Genomic DNA, 17,801 nt, shown 5'->3' on the forward strand with positions numbered 1-17,801 from the left:
AATTCTCCAAAACACACACTACTTTGCTACTGGGGCAAAACACAGCTGAGACCATACAAGGCTGGATAAGCTACAGATAATCCATTAGGCGAAAGTGAGGACTGCAGATCCGGGAGATTAGAGTTGAGACTGGGGCGCTGGGAAAGCACAGCAGGTCAGGCAGAATCCGAGGAACAGGAGAATCGACATTTCAGACAAAAGCCTTTCATTAGGAATGAGGCTGTGATCCAAGGTGATGAGATAAACGGGAGGGGGTGGGGAAGGTAGCTGAGGATGCGATAGGTAGATGGAGGTGGGGTTAATGAGAGGTGGGAAGGAAGATGGACAGGTCATGAGGGTGGTGCCAAATTGGAAGGTTGGAACTGGGATAAGGTGGGGGCAGGAGAAATGAGGAAACTGGTGAAATCCACATTAATTTTGTGTGATTGGAGGGTCCTGAGGCAGAAGATGAGGTGTTCTTCCTCCAGGTGTCGGGTGGTTAGGGAGTGGCGATGGAGGAGGCACAGGACCTGCATGTCCTTAGCGGAGTGGGAGATGGAGTTGAAGTGTTCGGCCGCAGGGAGTATGGGTTGATTGGTGCAGGTGTCCCAAAGATGTTCGCTGAAGCACTCTACCAGTAGACGTCCTGTGGACCATCTCACCTCCCTCTCCTTCCTGGACCTCTCCATCTCCACCTCTATCAATGGTGACCGACTCAATACTGATATCTTCTACAAAGCCGACTCTCACAACTACTTGGACCACACCTCCTCCCATCCTGCTTCTTGTAAAAACACTCTTATTCCCAATTCCTCCACCTCGGCCGCATCTGCTTCTGAGGATGACCAGTTCCACCACAGAACACACCAGATGGTCTCCTTTAAAGACTGCAATCTCCCTTCCCATGTGGCTGATGATGCCCTCCAGCACAGCTCTTCCACTTCCTGAAACACTGCCCTCGAACTGCGCCCCTTCAATCGCAACAAGGACAGAAACCTCTTGGTCCTTATCTTCTATCCCACCAACCTCTGTATACATTATGTCATACTCCACATTTCCGTCACCTACAAACAGAACCCACCACCAGAGATAAATTTCTCTCCCCACTCCATCCGCTTTCCGTAATGACTGATCCCTCTGCGACTACCTTGTCAGGTTCATGACCCCGACCAATCCACCCTCCCCTCCCGGCACCCTCCCTGCCACGGCAGAAGTTGCAAAACCTGCACCCACACCTGCCCCCTCCACCTCCGTCCAAGGCCTCAAAGGAACCTTCCACATCCATCACAGTTTTACCTGCACTTCCACACATGTCATTTACCATATCTGCTGCTCCCAACCCGGTCTCCTCTACATTGGCGAAATAGACCCTTCAGTCCAACTCGGCCATGCTAACCAGATATCCTAAATTAATTTAGTTCCATTTGCCAGCATTTGGCCCATATCCTTCTAAACCCTTCATAGTTACATATCCATCCAGATGTCTTTTAAATGTTGTAATTGTACCAGCATTCACCGCTTTCTCTGGCAGCTCATTCCATGCACATGCAGTGTAAAAAGGTTGCCCTCTCACCTCAAAGCTATGACCTTTAGTCTTGAACTCCCCTACCCTGGGGAAAAAAAACTTGTCTATTCCCTCCATTCATTCCCCTCACGATTTTATAAACCTCGGTAAGATCACCTCACAGCCTCTAAGATTCCAGGGAAAGGATGCCTACTTGCAGTGTGCTTCAGAGAACATCTATGGGTCACCCACACCAACCAACCCCACTGCCCAATGGCCCAACACTTCAACTCTCCTTCCCCTGCCAAGGATAAGCAGGTGCTGAGCCTCCTCCATCGCCGCTCCCTGACCACCCGACTTCTGGAGGAAGGACGCCACATCTTCTGCTTCTGGACCCCCCAACCCCACGAGATCAATGTGGATTTCACCAGTTTCCACATTTCTCCTTCCCCCACCTTATGTCAGTTCCAATCTTTGAACTCGGCATCGCCCACATGACCTGTCCTACCTGTCCATCTTCCTTCCTACTTATCTGCTCCACCCTCCCCTCCAACCTATCATCATTACCCCCCCCACCTACATCTGCCTATTGCACCCTCAGCTACCTTCCCTTCAGTCCCATTCCCCTCTCATTTATCTCTCCACCCCCTCGGCACACAGCCTTATTCCTGATGAAGGGCTTTTGCCCGAATCGTTGATTCTCCTGCTCCTCGGAAGCTGCCTGACCTGTTTTGCTTTTCCAGCATCACACTCTTGACTACAGATAGTCCATTGCCCAGTCTCCTCACATTTTGCAGCCCAGTGTCTGTTAGCTACTGGCATTTATTTACCTGGTTATATGGCTGAAAATGATTCCTAAAAACACCACATGTCCTTTAAAGTTTTCAAGAACAAAAAAGTTCAGAAAAGTTTTACAAGGATCTTGCTGTGGTTGGAGAGTTTGACGTTTAGGGAGAGGCTGATTAGGCTAAGACTATTTTTCCCTGTAATGTCAGAGGCTGAGAGGTTTATAAAATCATGAAGGGGAATGAATGGAGTTTTTTTCCCCCCCAGGTTAGGGGAGTTCAAGACTAAAGGGCACAGGTTTAAGGTGAGAGGGCAACTTTTTCACATAGTGTGTGTACGGAACGAGCTGCCAGAGGAAGTGATGCATGCTGGTACAATTACATCATTTAAAAGGCATCTGGATGGGTACACAACTAGGAAGGGTTTAGAAGGATATGGGCTATGCTGGCAAATGGAACTAGATTAATTTAGGATATCTGATCAGCATGGCCGCATTGGACCGAAGGGTTTATTTCTGTACTGCAAAACTCCATGACCTCAACCTGTTGTTGTGACCACAACTTTGGAGCATTGTTTGCTGAAGGTTCTCACAGAGGACCATGTGAAAGAGATTCTGGAGTATGTAGGGTTGGATGTCCACCTAATTCTCTACTCTATCAAATTCTTAAACATCTCGAAGGGAAAGTACTTTCTCTGGTGGATGGTAAAGATCCCTAACTTTAAAATCAGAGTGGTACTGTTCAGATGAGGTAATACCAGGATGCACTTCTTAAGACAAAGGGCGATGAAAATCTCTAATTCTCTCCCTTCACAAAACACTGTTGAGGCTGAGGTCAATTAAAAATTCAGAATGGACATCATTGAATTTTTATTTATTAAAGGGATGAAGACAAATGAAACCAAGGCAGAATAGCCTCCTCCTAGTCCTATACTTTGAGCTAAGTTTACATAATTATACAAAATGACGAGGAAGTGATTAACATGCTAGAAGAACAGAAAGAGATGGAAATGCAGGGTGAAGACAAGATGAACATACTTGGAAATGAAGTGGTAAAGAAATGCAGAAAATATACAATGTAACTCTAGTTTTACTTCAAGCTGTCAAGTCTCATAACTGTTTGTCATATATTTTTGAGGGGCCAGGATATTGTTCCATTCCATTTGTGCTTTCCCTAAAATCTGGTCCTTGCCTCATTGCCTGTTGACCCTTCATCTTATGTTCCTCAGCATATTTTGTCAGAGATGGGTCACTACTGTCTTCCATTCTTATCGTCAGGGGAAGGTGGCAGATCCGAATTCCACCTTGGTTGGAATGGGATTGAAGTAGTCACTGTTGGTATTATTCTGAATCATACATTAGCCATCTAGCCAACTGAATTAATCAGCTCCCATCTAAATATTGCAAATACAAAGAAAAAGGTCAGCTGTCTCCGAAAAGGTACTCTTTTACCTTTGGGTAGAGAAGTGAATTAATGCAATCCCTATCCTCTAGGGATATGTACATTCTGTGGGAGTTCTTTGGCTCAACTGATCTCATGGTGGGAATTTATTGTATGTTAATTACATCAGAAATTATCCTCTGGCTTTGAAATGTTGCTTTTATGTGCAGAAAGCTAACAGCCACAAAATAGTTATCCTCAAGGTCCAGCAATTTGACACATAAATGAAGTGTTAAAAATAAACCCATACAAACTATAGCAATCTGTTGTTCACAATTTATCTCCCTGAAACTTAAAACTGACTTTGAACATATTTACATGTTGAGTATGAAAGGACTGTTCTGATCTGAGATGGCAAAAACCTGTTCACAGTTATACAAGTGATGCAAATTCTCCCTGTTCAGGAGTTTCCCCGCGTTCAAGCATTCATTTCTATGTTGCATGATTCATCAGATCTATGTCAGGTATGAAGTTAACTTATCTTAGGACTGATGGTTAATAGATACTGAAAAGGAATCAAGATTTTATTTTTGGGACAGTTGACAGGAATATGTCAAAGCATTATATTGCTGAAAGCTAACTTTTTTTTACTGCTTTGATGTAATCATAAATCTTATAAATAAACTTGGTTACTAGATTTGCTAGTACATCATGATCTAACTGTGCAATATTTTCCACCTATTTAAAAAGTACTGTTAGATGCAGCCAAACAACTATACGCATAAAATATCTCAGTGGCAGAGCAGCTTTTAATCTTTGAGTCACAGTTTCAATGCACAGAGATAGTGAAGAGCAAGGCCATGGGGGAATGAATCATTAAGGCCAGAATTTTAAAATTCCTGAGCCAATTTAAGTCAGTGGGTACAGGGTGATGGGTGAAGGGATATGGTATGAGGTAGGACATAAGTAGCAGAGTTTTAGATAAGCCCAATTTTAGAGAGAATAGGCCAGCGAGGATAGTATTGGAATAGTGCAGCTTGGAGAAAACAAAAAAATGGCCCAGAGTTAATTCAAGACTAATGAATAGAGATGAATGCATGTACCTTGTGGAATCGGGTGAGGGTTTGGTGCGTCCCTGGGCACTTCCTTCCCAAATGCTGTTAGCTACTTCGTTCCCAATGGATGACATTACTCGGATAAGCTCCAGGGGCCAATCGTCAAGATCGAGGGAGCGGACCCGTGACAGGTGGGTGCCAAGGTTGCGGTGGATACCTGAGCATTCAATGCACATGAGAGCTCCTAGGTTCAAACTGGCCCAGTCTGGATCTGGAACAAATTCAAATCAGTAAAAAGCTTACTAAATGGCGCATAATAAATGTCAACACACAAGAAAAATACCGGAAATCTAAAATAAAGCAGAAAATGGTGGAAATACTCAGAATGTCTGTCAGCAGCTGTAGAGAGCAAAACAAGAGTTAATATTTCATCTGATTGAAAGGTCACAAACTGTAATGTTAAGTCTCTTTCACTCTTCAAACATGCTACCTGTCTTGCTTACTAAATGTCCCTTCGTCTGCCTTTGAACTGGACAATGAGAATCGCTTTATCTGTGGACAGACTTACCCTCTGTTACAGTATTTTTATTTGAACACTGGGTCCTGATGACTTCAGGAGAAGTTGTTAAGGCAATGTAGTAGGGATGAAAGAATACTGTTATGTGGATAGACTGGAGAAAATGAAGCTATTTGCCTTAAAGTGGAATAGGGTAAGTGACTGTAAATATTTGATTGTGTAAATAAAGAGAAGCCTTCTCAAATGGTTGAGGAGATCAATTAAGATGATCAGCAAAAGATCAAGAGGCAATGTGAAACTTTTCATACACCAAGTGGTTAGGATTCAAAATGCAATGCCTGGTAGGATGGTGGATATGGAGCAGATAACGAGTGGAGCTGGAAAAAGCACAGCAGGTCAAGCAACATCCAAGAAGGAGAGTCACGTTTCCTCATGAAAGGCTCTGACCTGAAACATTGACTCCCCTCCTCCTCTGATGCTGCTTGATCTGCTGTACTTTTTCCAGCTCCACTCTGACTCTCCAGCTTCAGCAGTTCTCACTATCTCCAAGTTAGTGGATACAAATTTAAAAGGAGCTATCAAAAAGGAACTTAAGATTCCTGAAAGAGGAAAGTTTGCATTGATATAGGGAGAGAGCAGTGGAGGTGCCTTTAGAATGAGCTGTCCCAGTGTAGATGGTCTAAACAGCTTCCTTATATGCAGTATCATCTCATAATTCTATGTTAAATAATAAGTGAATGGAATCATTAACCCATGGAGAGTCAGCCACCTTGCTGTGTAGTTTAATACTCCTTATCATTTGTGACTCTCACACTGTAAACCTCCTGAGGTCAGGAAACAAAATCAAGACATTTTTGGTTTTTATGGCTCAGTGACACTTTAGATATATTTATGAGCTAAATGAGAAATATAAAGTCTACCCCCAAATGCCACCATTCCATTAAAAATTTTCAGTATTTATCACACACAGTAGACAAGCACAATATCTTGTTTAACACTGACAGCTGCACTATAGAAGGAGCTCCATAAAAGGATCCCTTCTTGTTACGATCAAAACATATCTTTTATCCAATTAACTGTGTTCACTACACGTAGTTAAAGCAGGGTCTTTGGCCTCAAAGTACTAGAAACTACTGGAAACACCCTCAAAGAATGCTGCCAAGCATGAGTGTTAGCCACTCAAGTGTACTGTTCAGTCATGAGGTACATAGCACCATTAACAACTTCTGAGCATACAATTTATGATATGGTTAAGCCTGTGCTAGAGTACTGCATCCAATTCTGGACCCAAAGGATTGGGAAAGCATTGGAGCAGGTGGAGAGATTTACAAGAGGTGAACCAGAGACCTCAGTTATGTGGAATGGTTACAGAGGGATTGTTCTCCTTAGACCAGATAAGAGGAAATTTAATAGAGATACTCAAAAATTATGAGACAAATAGAGAGAAATTGTTTACACTGGCAAGACGGTCAGCAACTAGAGAACACAGAAGGGAAAAAGCGAGGGGGAGACAAGATTACTTTTTTACTCTGTGTGTTGTTACGAGCTGGAACGTATTAACTTAAAGGAGATTTAATAATAAATTTTAAAAGGGGACGTAATCTGAAATATAAAAAATGAGACATTTGCTGGGTTAAGGAGAAAGAGCAGGAAAGTGGGACCAATTGCAAAGAGCTGGAACAAAGAAAATGATAGGCTGATGGCCTTCTCCTGTGCTGTATGATTTCTGTGATCTCCTAGAAATTCTTTCTGGTCAGGAATGAGACAGAGATGAAGAAGGAAACAACATCTGACAGAAAATGTCTTTTCATCACTTACTTAATGCCTCACAGTCCACACAATGAGAGTTGCCACGAATGTTTCTGATTGACTGAAGAGCGATAGCTTCATTCTGGCTCGCCAGTCGTGACTAAGCAAAGGCAAAATAATAGACAGATACAGTCAGTGCCAATGAATGCAGCCACAGCACATTATTTAAGCTGAATGTTTCTACAATGATCATGCTGTTTTTCTGAGATTAATTATCCCATGTTTCACATAGTAGAATTCATGTTTAATGTGATCAATAGGTTAAAAAGCAAGAAACAGAAAACCTAGAGAAGTACAAACAGTAATATTGATGGTTAAAGTATTTCACAATAACCTTAAAATTTGAGCTAGGGCATTCAGAGGTGTTGGGAGTAAACAGCTCTTACATAAAAGGTAATGAGTCAAAGTTCAATTGAAAATTTCAAAACCGAGATTGACAGATTTTTGTCATTAATTACTCCAGAACTAAGGCGGCAAATGGGAGCTGTGATCCACTGAATGGTGAAACAGCCTCCAAGGGCTGAATGGCCTTCTACTAATCTATGTTTCTGCCAGCAACACTGCATGCATTTTGAGGATATTGAACAAAACCTTTGTACCAAGGGGATCACTGCATTCCCTCTTTTTAAACATCCAGATACAAGTGCAGAAAGGTAGAGTCCATTCCTTGCACTTTTACCAGAATATGTACTCAAGGCACTTCCACATTTACCAGAAAATATACTCAAGAAACTTGCATTTTATTATAAATACTAACAAACTGCACTAGATAGATTAGCACTGTGGAAACACAGGGCTGCTTAGTGGCACCCACTGTCCTTAATGGATCTTGTAAACCAATTGAAGATCATTGTTTGGCTGTCCCTGGAGACTGTTCTAATTGGATTGTTATATACAGAACAAAATTAAAGCTCCAACAGCAAACTAATGAAAGGGAGTGCAGTATTTGTTATTCTGTGCAGTCTTGATGCCAAATTTTACTCAACTTTCATTTTTCTCTTTAAGCTATAACAGCTTTTCAATGAGGTTTTAACTGGGGCTTGTTTAAAAAGAAATATAATCTGAACCACATACTGAAGCCACCAATACCAACTTTAGATTTGGTTGAAATAATGTACAGATGTTTAAACTGGAAGTGCCATGAGCAGACTGTCCTCTAATAGCATGGAACCTCACTGAAAAGGAAGGAGAACTTTGGCTTTCAGTCCCACAGCTACGACATGGAGAAAACCTTAAGGGAGGAAGCAGTTACAGTGCATGTGATACTGGAGCATTGTCAGTAAACCAAGTAGAACAGAAGAGCTCAGGAAAATCACCTTGTTCTTGCTGCTCTCGCAAGATTGCAAACTAGCCAGAATCTGACTTTCAATTGCTTGGACCCACGCGTCCCTTTCCTCATAAGAGGCAGCTTCAAAATGCCAGGTCTGGCCTGTCAGAGACACGATGATAAACTCAAAATTCTCTTCTTGCTCTGTAAAGGGAACAAAAAGTAATAGCCTGAATAAGTGGAGAACCACAGCTACGGTAGGCAGTGGTGGTCGGCTGGGATGTGGGAGCTTGTTAACACCTACTTGAACCCAAGGCCTGTTTTTTTGCAAATTGCTTCAATCTGCATACTTTGAGAGTCAGTTTGGAGTCAGTAAAGGTCAGAGAGAAAATGCAGGAGCATATGGCCAATAGGTCAACAAACTGTTAATGAGACAGTATTCAGAGTAAAGCACACTAAGGGTTAAGAAAACTTTGGAATAAGACTGGGTTCCCCAAGTGAAATTTAACAACTGAACTTTCACTGGCTAATGAGTCTAACATGTCTATTAGATTATATTGGGATCAGAAGTTAAACAGTTAAAGAGGAGGGTTAACATTTGGAAGTGATTACTAGAAGAAAATTGACCCCTGTTTTTTCATCATCTATTACAGAGACAACAGAGGCATAATTAGGAATTACTGGTATCATTCAGAAGCAGCTTTGAAAAGTTGACTAGTTTCAAAGGAGTGCCTTGCAATCCGATAGCTAACATTAAAGGGCATCAGAAGATTACTCACTCCTGCATATAATTTAAAAGGAAAGTCACAAACAGCATCTGGACAATTAAAGAACAGAAAATGGAGAGAAATTTTTTACTTCTCAAAACGCACTGAGGGGTTGCAAGCTTCCTTGAGCACTATTTCAGGCTTTGCAGGAGTACTTGAGTAATTTTCATCATTTTGTACAACATTTTACATTTGAAGACACAGAATGACTGGAGAAAGTGAAAAGGCGATTTAAAGGATGATGCCAAGTCTGAAAAACAACAACTATCAAGAAATGGTGAACATGCTGTAGCGCATTTCTCTAAGAAAAATGAAAGCTGAGGGGAAACAGGCTAAAGGTGTTCAAAATTCTAAAACAGTTTTAGATGGACTCACGGAAGATGTTTCTGCTGATGGGACAATCGGAAGCTCAGGGTATAAATATATCTTTGTCAGTTCCCTGCTCAGTGGCAAACTCAATGGCAAGACTCATTGTGACCCTGTCTCAGAGCTAAAAAGTCTGGGTTCAATCCCCACTCCAGAACTTGATGGCCAAGGAATCTGCTTTCCTAACGAGGCCAAACAGGGTCAGGTTTCAACCTGGAAATCCAAAATCTGCCAATGGCTGGTGGTAAACTCCTAGAGGTTGGCGTATGGGGAGAGGGTTCATGGTGGGAAGGAGAAAAGAGGAGTGGATTAGATTCGTGCCAACAGCAGTGAGTTCAATCCCTGCTCTGCCTGCGATGGATTCGAGAGCTGCTTCCTTGCCCTGCCCACGAAGGAGATCGTGATGTTGTGGGTCGTATCTGCCTTTGGGCAGAGAACTCAACAAGCGGTTGAATTTGGACTAAATAGTCTCTTTTTGTGCTGTACGATTTCATACACACTCCCTCTTTAGACAGTTCTAATGATAGTATAGGTGGAGGCAACAGGTCTCATGTCAATGTAAAAGTTCATGTGAGAGCAGTGAAATGTCAGAGCCGAGTACATTTTTGCTGAAACGTAACGGCAATCACTAATGCTGAAATTCTCTAATCATTTGTGATGCAGTAATGCATTTTTTAAGCAAAAGGCTGAGCAAATACTGACATTTAAATTCCTGCTGGGGGCACCCAGTAACAATGGGGCTTCAATCACTTGTAGCTGACTCCACACTTTACAGTACAGATTTATTCAATGCCAATTGGTGATAAAACAGAAGCTGTATTATATAACAAAAAATGTTTCCAAAACAAATCAGAATCAATTATTTAAAAGCAATGAAAATTACAATTTCAAATACAAACTTATGGCTTATAGAAAAAACACATACACTGAGGGCCTCAGGCTCCATTCATTGTGGTAGAACTTTACACATTAAAAAAAACATTGTCAGGAAAAAATTAAATTAAAACCATTCACTGACGTTGTCTGTAAGTAACATGGCAAGAGCACCACGATTATCTGACCCACTCGTTTTCCTTTTAAACTGACAACAGCACTTAACTGGTTGGCTTACTGGAATGTGACCAACTTTGCATTCTGTATATCATATACAATTTCAGGACTACATGTATTAAAATGCCTTGAAATGGATTTCGGGCAGTTGAATAAATTGGCCTCTTGACATTTTGTATAAAGAAAGAAACTAATTTATAATTTTCGTGTACAAATGAAAAAACTCAATCTTCTATTAAGCAAACATGTGATTGCTGCCTTTGCTGAAAGCATTTCAAGTCAATTTATGAACTTTGACTTGGCTGACCTTCAGCAGTGCAGAATAACAGGCATAGACTATAAAGCACCTGAACATGCAAATAACCTAGCATGCACCAGCTCTGGATTGGAGGCCAGCTACAAAGAGCATTACAGGCAATGTTTCGCAAAACAAATTAAATACTGTACTTAAATGTCACAGCACACGATTGTATTTTGCCACAGATCATTACACCTGCTACTTGCACCTTAAACTGCAATAACTTGAAAAATATTACATCGAATGCCAACATGTACAAAAAGGGGGTAGGGAGGAAGGGGGGCAGTGGTGAGAATGGAAAATGGGTTTCTTGAAGTAATTTAAACATCACTATTCCACAGCTAGAGGAAAGGTCAGAATTTAAGTAAAGAAAAAAGGAACATGTATGACATAAATGAAGCAGTTTAATAAAACAAAAACAAAACACAAACAAAATAAAAGCCCACACAAGTAGGCAAGTATGCTCCAGGCAAACTAATACCAATTTCTACTGGGTGATCAGGTTTAAGTTGGTGTTCCTCTTGGATTAATTACCTTCTGTGTTGGTGCTGGTGCTGCTGCTGCTGTATATGTTTCGCAAGCTACCTACACGGTTTAGTTTCCATGCTTTACGTTTGGCTGCATCCAGAGAGCAGAAGGAGAAGGCAAAAGGGAGAATGAGAGAGAGAGAGAGAGAGAGAGACATCAAAGTCACAGCGAGAAAGTAGACAACTAGCGGAAGGCGGGGGATGGTAGTGGCAGGCACTTGTTAAATATCCCGCAGCTAATAGGAGCGAGCACATTCAATTGCCACGGTTCTACCTCTCCAAACCAGGATCTTGGGTGGAGTGAAGACAAGTCTGTAGAAGTGGCAGAGCCCATACAGGCCAAGGCAGCAAATGACAGCTTGCTGATGCTTATCCATCTCTCAATGCACTTCCTGCAGGTCTGAACAATCACACACATATTCACATCTGAACCATTATCTAGATACTTGAAATAGTTATAAAAAACACAGTACTTTTCCCAACGTAACTTATGTTATCAAAATATCCTATTTATTATAAAATAACAACACCTAACAATTGAAAATTAAACAAAAGGGACAATTTCTATTTAAGGTAGCTTAAGTAATTACTACATATATTCAACAAGACATTTCAGAATATAATTTTCCTCCCAAGTTATCTTTCTTATTTCTTCTGAAACCTTTGATATTTGATGGCCAACACCAAATGAGTGTGTGTGGTCCACACATTCAGAGGGAAGGCCTGTTTTTTTCTCAGTCATACAAATCTTTCCCCTTCAAACATTCATTCCTTTTGAAAATTACCACTGAATCAGCTTCCATTGCCATTTCAGGCAGTGCATTTCAGATCACAATAACTTGCTGTACAAAATGTTTTGTCCACATCTCCCCTCTAGTTTCTTTGCCAGTTATTTTGTCATGTATTTCACAGTCACTCTTGCCAGCTAAAACATTCCTCTGCATTTACTCTGTTCACAACTCCCCTTTAATTACTCCCCAAATCTTTTCTTGACTGAAGAGAAAAATCCCAGCTTCTCCCTCTACATAAATGAAGTTTGTTACACCTACAAAAATGCACTGGGAGCATATCACAGGTCAACCATTGGAAAGGAATGAGGATGAGGCAGGCATAACAGGGAACAATACTAGATGACTAATTCTCCAAAAGTACATTAGACTAAGTTGGGAAGTGAAGTTAAACTATGTTTTGGACTGCTTTCTAGATCAGAGCTGAAAATGTGTTGCTGGAAAAGTGCAGCAGGTCAGACAGCATCCAGGGAGCAGGGGAATCGACTTTTTGGGCATGAACCCTTCTTCAGGAATGAGGAAAGTGTGCCAAGCGGGCTAAGATAAAAGGTAGGGAGGAGGGACTTGGGGGAGGGATGTTAGAAATGCGATAGGTGGAAGGAGGTCAAGATGAGGGTGACAGGCCGGAGTGGGGGCGGGGACGGAGAGGTCAGGAAGATGGTGCTGAGTTCAAGTTCGAGAGTTGGGACTGAGACAAGGTGGGGGGAGGGAAATGAAGAAACTGGAGAAGTCTGAGTTCATCCCTTGTGGTTGGAGGGTTCCTAGGCGGAAGATGAGGCGCTCTTCCACCAGCCGTCGTGTTGCTATGGTCTGGCGATGGAGGAGTCCAAGGACCTGCAAGTCCTTGGTGGAGTGGGAGGGGGAGTTGAAGTGTTGAGCCACGGGGTGGTTGGGTTGGTTGGTCCGGGTGTCCCAGAGGTGTTCTTTGAAACGTTCTGCAAGTAGGCGGCCTGTCTCCCCAATATAGAGGAGGCCACATTGGGTGCAGCGGATGCAGTAAATGATGTGTGTGGAGGTGCAGGTGAATTTGTGGTGGATATGGAAGGGTCTCTTGGGGCCTTGGAGGGAAGTAAGGGGGGGTGGGGGGAGAGAAGGTGTGGGCACAAGTTTTGCATTTCTTGCGGTTGTAGGGGAAGGTGCCGGGAGTGGAAGTTGGGTTGGTGGGGGGTGTGGACTTGACGAGGGAGTCACGGAGGGAATGGTCTTTACGGAACGCTGATAGGGGAGGGGAGGGAAATATATTCCTGGTGGTGGGGTCCATTTGGAGGTGGCGGAAATGGCGATGGATGATAGGATGTATGTGGAGGTTGGTGGGGTGGTAGGTGAGGACCAGTGGGGCTCTGTCGTGGTGGCGATTGGAGGGACGGGGCTCCAGGGCGGAGGAGCGGGAAGTGGAGGAGATGCGGTGGAGAGCATCGTCGATCATGTCTGGGGGGAAATTGCGGTCTTTGGAGAAGGAGGCCGCCATCTGGGTTGTACGGTATTGGAACTGGTCCTCCTGGGAGCAGATGTGGTGGGGACGAAGGAATTGGGAATATGGGATGGTGTTTTTACAGGGGGCAGGGTGGGAGGAGGTATAGTCTAAGTAGCTGTGGGAGTCGGTCGGTTTATAGTAAATGTCCGAGATAGAAATGGAGATGTCTAGGAAGGGGAGGGAGGAGTCTGAGATGGTCCGGGTAAATTTGAGGTCGGGGTGGAAGGTGTTGGTAAAGTGGATGAACTGTTCAACCTCCTCGAGGGAGCACGAGGCAGCGCCGATACAGTCATCGATGTAGCGGAGGAAAAGGTGGGGAGTGGTGCCAGTGTAGCTGCGGAAGATGGACTGTTCCACATATCCTATGAAGAGGCAGGCATAGCTGGGGCCCATGGGGGTGCCCATGGCTACTCCTTTGGTTTGGAGGAAGTGGGAGGATCGGAAAGAGAAGTTGTTCAGAGTGAGGACCAGTTCAGTCAGTCGAAGGAGGGTGTCAGTGGAACGGTACTGGTTGCTACAGCGGGAAAGGAAGAAGCGGAGGGCTTTGAGTCCTTCGTGATTGGGGATGGAGGTAAACTGGATGTTCATGGTGAAGATAAGGCGTTGGGCACAGGAGAAGCAAAAATCATGGAGGAAGTGGAGGGCGTGAGTGGTGTCCTGAATGTGGGTGCTCTCTAGATCAGTATAGTCATTAGTGCAAAGTGGATAGGGGTTAAGCAGGATCTAAGTCTAGAAAGGAAGAGAGGCAAGCAATTAACTTAATGGCTGGGAAACAACATAAGAAACAGACCCAAAATAACTAGCTTCAATATAAAAATGAAAAAGAATGGAAAACTGAAAGGCAAAGCATTTGACCAAGGAAAAAAATAATGAAATTGCCTTGGGTCTGTGCCCAGTGATCCAAATCACTGGATATGCACAGTTAGAATGTGCCCTCCCTCCCTTCTGAGTCACTTATGGGGTTAACATTGAGACTGATGCTCAGTCACATGCAAGAAGGGAAAATATTAGAGACCCAGGGTATCATGGCTGACTATTTATCAGTGCCTCAGCTTTATGATAACTCATTCTGTCTTCTTAGTTAGGCACAGTACATGGCGTAGAGAAATCCAAAGAAGACAGAGCTACAAAATAATAATAACCTGTGGTGCAGTATTTTTTTAAAAAAACTTCTTTAAATTTCACATTCATTCTTAGAAAATGACAGATGGTAAAAGAACAGAATACATACACTGAGAAAGATATGGAGACTCGGAGTTAAAAACACAGGCTTTTTGGATTACAAAATACTAAATCAACTGCTCCTTGCCACAATTCTAAAGCTTTAATTATCTCCCACTGCTGGATAAGATCCATTTATCCACAGTACAGTTACAATTATGTTTTAAACCTAAATTAATTTCACGTGGAAGTGGATTAATTCAAACTTGCTTGCTAGGAAAAGCCACTCTGGTCTTTTTAACGAGTATCAGGATGCTTCGATGGAACTGAATGACTTGTGTTTAGTGTCCATCTGGCTAGTCAACCACCAGAGGTGATGAATCGCAAATAAATTCTCAGGAGGCTACATTTGGTGAGCAGACGTGACTATGTTCCAAGATGTAAAGCTCACACTACATCCAAACCTGTGTCACGATGGGCAGCTGGTGACAATTCCAGTAAGCCATGGGAAATGAGGTGGCCTTTTGTCATCAATGCAAACATGTTTTTATTTAAAAAGAAACAATGGAAGAAAAATAAAAAGTTCTCAATCTGACAGACTGTCATAGTATAATGTCAATTCTGTGACAGACTGCACATTTTTATACTTGGAAGGTTGTCTTAAATTTTAATCTTCAGATTTGACATGCGTTTTTCCTTTACCACTTGGGGATTTCGTTTATTCACCTGTTTTTAATTTTACCTTTATGGCATGTTTCTGCTTTCATACTTACTCCTACACATCTTTGAAAGGTTGTATAGGTGCAACAAATGCAAGTATTCATAAGTAGAAGTTTGAAAATCTATTTGAGAGAAATTTGCTTAGCTATTGACTGAAACAAAGTTCTTTTCAACCAGTGGTGTAGTTAATAGCATTCTTGCCTTTGAATTACAAAATGTTTGGTTCAAGTCCCACTCCAAACACTTGAGCTAGTATATACTAGGTTGACATTTTCCAGTGCAGTACTGAGGGAGTATTGCATTGTCAGAGGGGCATTCTTTCAATGAGACATTAAACTGAGGACCCATCTGTCTACATAGCACTATTTTGAAGAATAGTAGAGTACAATTTTAAAAGAGGTTCAGGGATACAGAGACTTGGTGATGCACGCACACAAATGTTTGAAGGTTGCAACCCAGAAGTTCAGAATACTAATAAAGCACATGGGATCCTTGGCTTCAGCATAACCATAGAGAACAACAGCAAAGAAGTTATGAATAACTTCTATAAAACACTTTTAAAGTATGTGCATTGGTACAACAGAGTTCCTTCTGTACAGTATCATTTTACTTTTCTCTAATGGTATTGACAAACAATTATAGGTAGTCTTTGCTAGAGCACTGTATTCATTTTTGGCATTAAGAAAGGTGTTAAGATCTTAAAGAGGATTCTTTGATGCTATCTCATTCTAAGATGAATGGCGCTGTTTAAGAATAATGGCAGTGGTGAAGTAAACTTCCCTCTCTAAACCTCTGCACCTGACTGCGTCTCTCCTTTAAATTATTGCTCAGATCCAACCTCATCAACCAAGCTTGATATAGCATATACTTGTGGCATGCTGTCAAATGTTGCTTGAATATTCATGCACAAAGCATTGTTGGATGTTTCACTAGGTCAAGGGTGCTACATAAATGTAAGCTGATAGTGTTGTTGCTTTAAGATTGAAATAGATAGGAAAGCTGGAAATGTGGTATACATTAATGTGGCTATAGGAGGTTTACAGTATGGAAACTGACAACTCAATACAAACATTCTCGAGATGTACAAACTTAAAAATCAAACAACACCAGGTTATAGTCCAACAGGTTTAATTGGAAGCACTAGCTTTCGGAGCATTGACAACCACCTGATGAAGGAGCAGCACTCCGAAAGCTAATGCTTCCAATTAAACCTGTTGGACGATAAATTGGTGTTGTGTGATTTTCAACTTTATACACCCAGTCCAACACCGGCGATTCAGCAGATGGATGGACATAAGCATGCAATTAATCACTGTCCACAAAGGACCATAAGCATTAGAGCTGGCAAGAATGGACATTGAGCAAGATCAGTGCAGGTACAGAAATGATGGACAGGCAATATCGGCAACTATAAAGCTTTTCAGTGTGGTGGGAGCTGCATGTAACCAGCCAAGTTAGGAGGATTCCATCACATTCCTATTTGTTTCTTGTAGATAATGGATAGGCTGTGGGAGTCAGGAGGTGAGTTACTCTGTGCAAGATTCCAAGCTTCTGACCTACTCTTATGACCACGATTTATATAGTGAGCCCACTTCACTTTCTGATTATAGGTGACCTCCTCTAGGATGTGGATAGTGGGTGATTTGATGATAGGAAGGGTCTTGATTTGATTATTTTCCCACTGACATTGTCAAAAATGCCCTCTAGCACATCTCCTCCACTTCCTGAATCTCCGCCCTTAAACTCCACACCTCCAGCCACAACAAGATTAGAACCACCGGTCCTCATCTACATCCCATTAATCTCCGGATACAGCACATATTTCTTCACCATTTCTGCCACCTAAAATCAGACCCCACCACCAGGGTTATAGTTCCCTCCCCATTTCTATCTGCATTCCACACAGACCATTCCCTCTGCGACTCCCTCGTTAGGTCCATGCCACCCCACCAACCCACTCTCCACTCCTGGCACCTTCCCTTACCACCGCAACAGGTGTAAAACCTGCGCCCACACCTCTCCCCTCACTGCAGTTCAAGGCCCCAAAGCATCTTTCCACATCTGACAGAGATTTTCCTGCAGATCCAAACACCTCAAAGGTAGAAGACAGAGGGTGGTGGTGGAGGATTGTTTTTCAGACTGGAGGCCTGTGACCAGTGGAGTGCCACAAGGACCGGTGCTGGGTCCTCTCCATTTTGTCATTTACATAAATGATTTAGATGCTAGCATAAGAGGTACAGTTATTAAGTTTGCAGATGACACCGAAATTGAAGGTGTAGTGGACAGCGAAGAGGGTTACCTCAGATTACAACAGGATCTTGACCAGATAGGCCAATGGGCTGAGAAGTGGCAGA

The 17,801-nt window shown here is 42.5% G+C and overlaps 1 protein-coding gene across 4 annotated transcripts in view; it reads right to left on the reverse strand.

Moving 5' to 3' along the window:
• agap1 (ArfGAP with GTPase domain, ankyrin repeat and PH domain 1) overlaps positions 1–17,801 on the reverse strand; it is a 788,284-nt gene that overhangs the window by 76,312 nt on the left and 694,171 nt on the right. For all 4 annotated transcript variants that reach the window (XM_060827602.1, XM_060827601.1, XM_060827600.1 and 1 more), the window contains 3 exons: positions 8,346–8,500; positions 7,039–7,129; positions 4,752–4,974 (listed from right to left, as the gene is read on the reverse strand). In XM_060827602.1, coding sequence (XP_060683585.1) covers positions 4,752–4,974; positions 7,039–7,129; positions 8,346–8,500 — 469 coding nt within the window. The remainder of the gene's footprint in view (positions 1–4,751; positions 4,975–7,038; positions 7,130–8,345; positions 8,501–17,801) is intronic.

This window comes from Hemiscyllium ocellatum, chromosome 7, assembly GCF_020745735.1.
Source record: "Hemiscyllium ocellatum isolate sHemOce1 chromosome 7, sHemOce1.pat.X.cur, whole genome shotgun sequence".
Lineage (NCBI taxonomy): Eukaryota > Metazoa > Chordata > Chondrichthyes > Orectolobiformes > Hemiscylliidae > Hemiscyllium > Hemiscyllium ocellatum.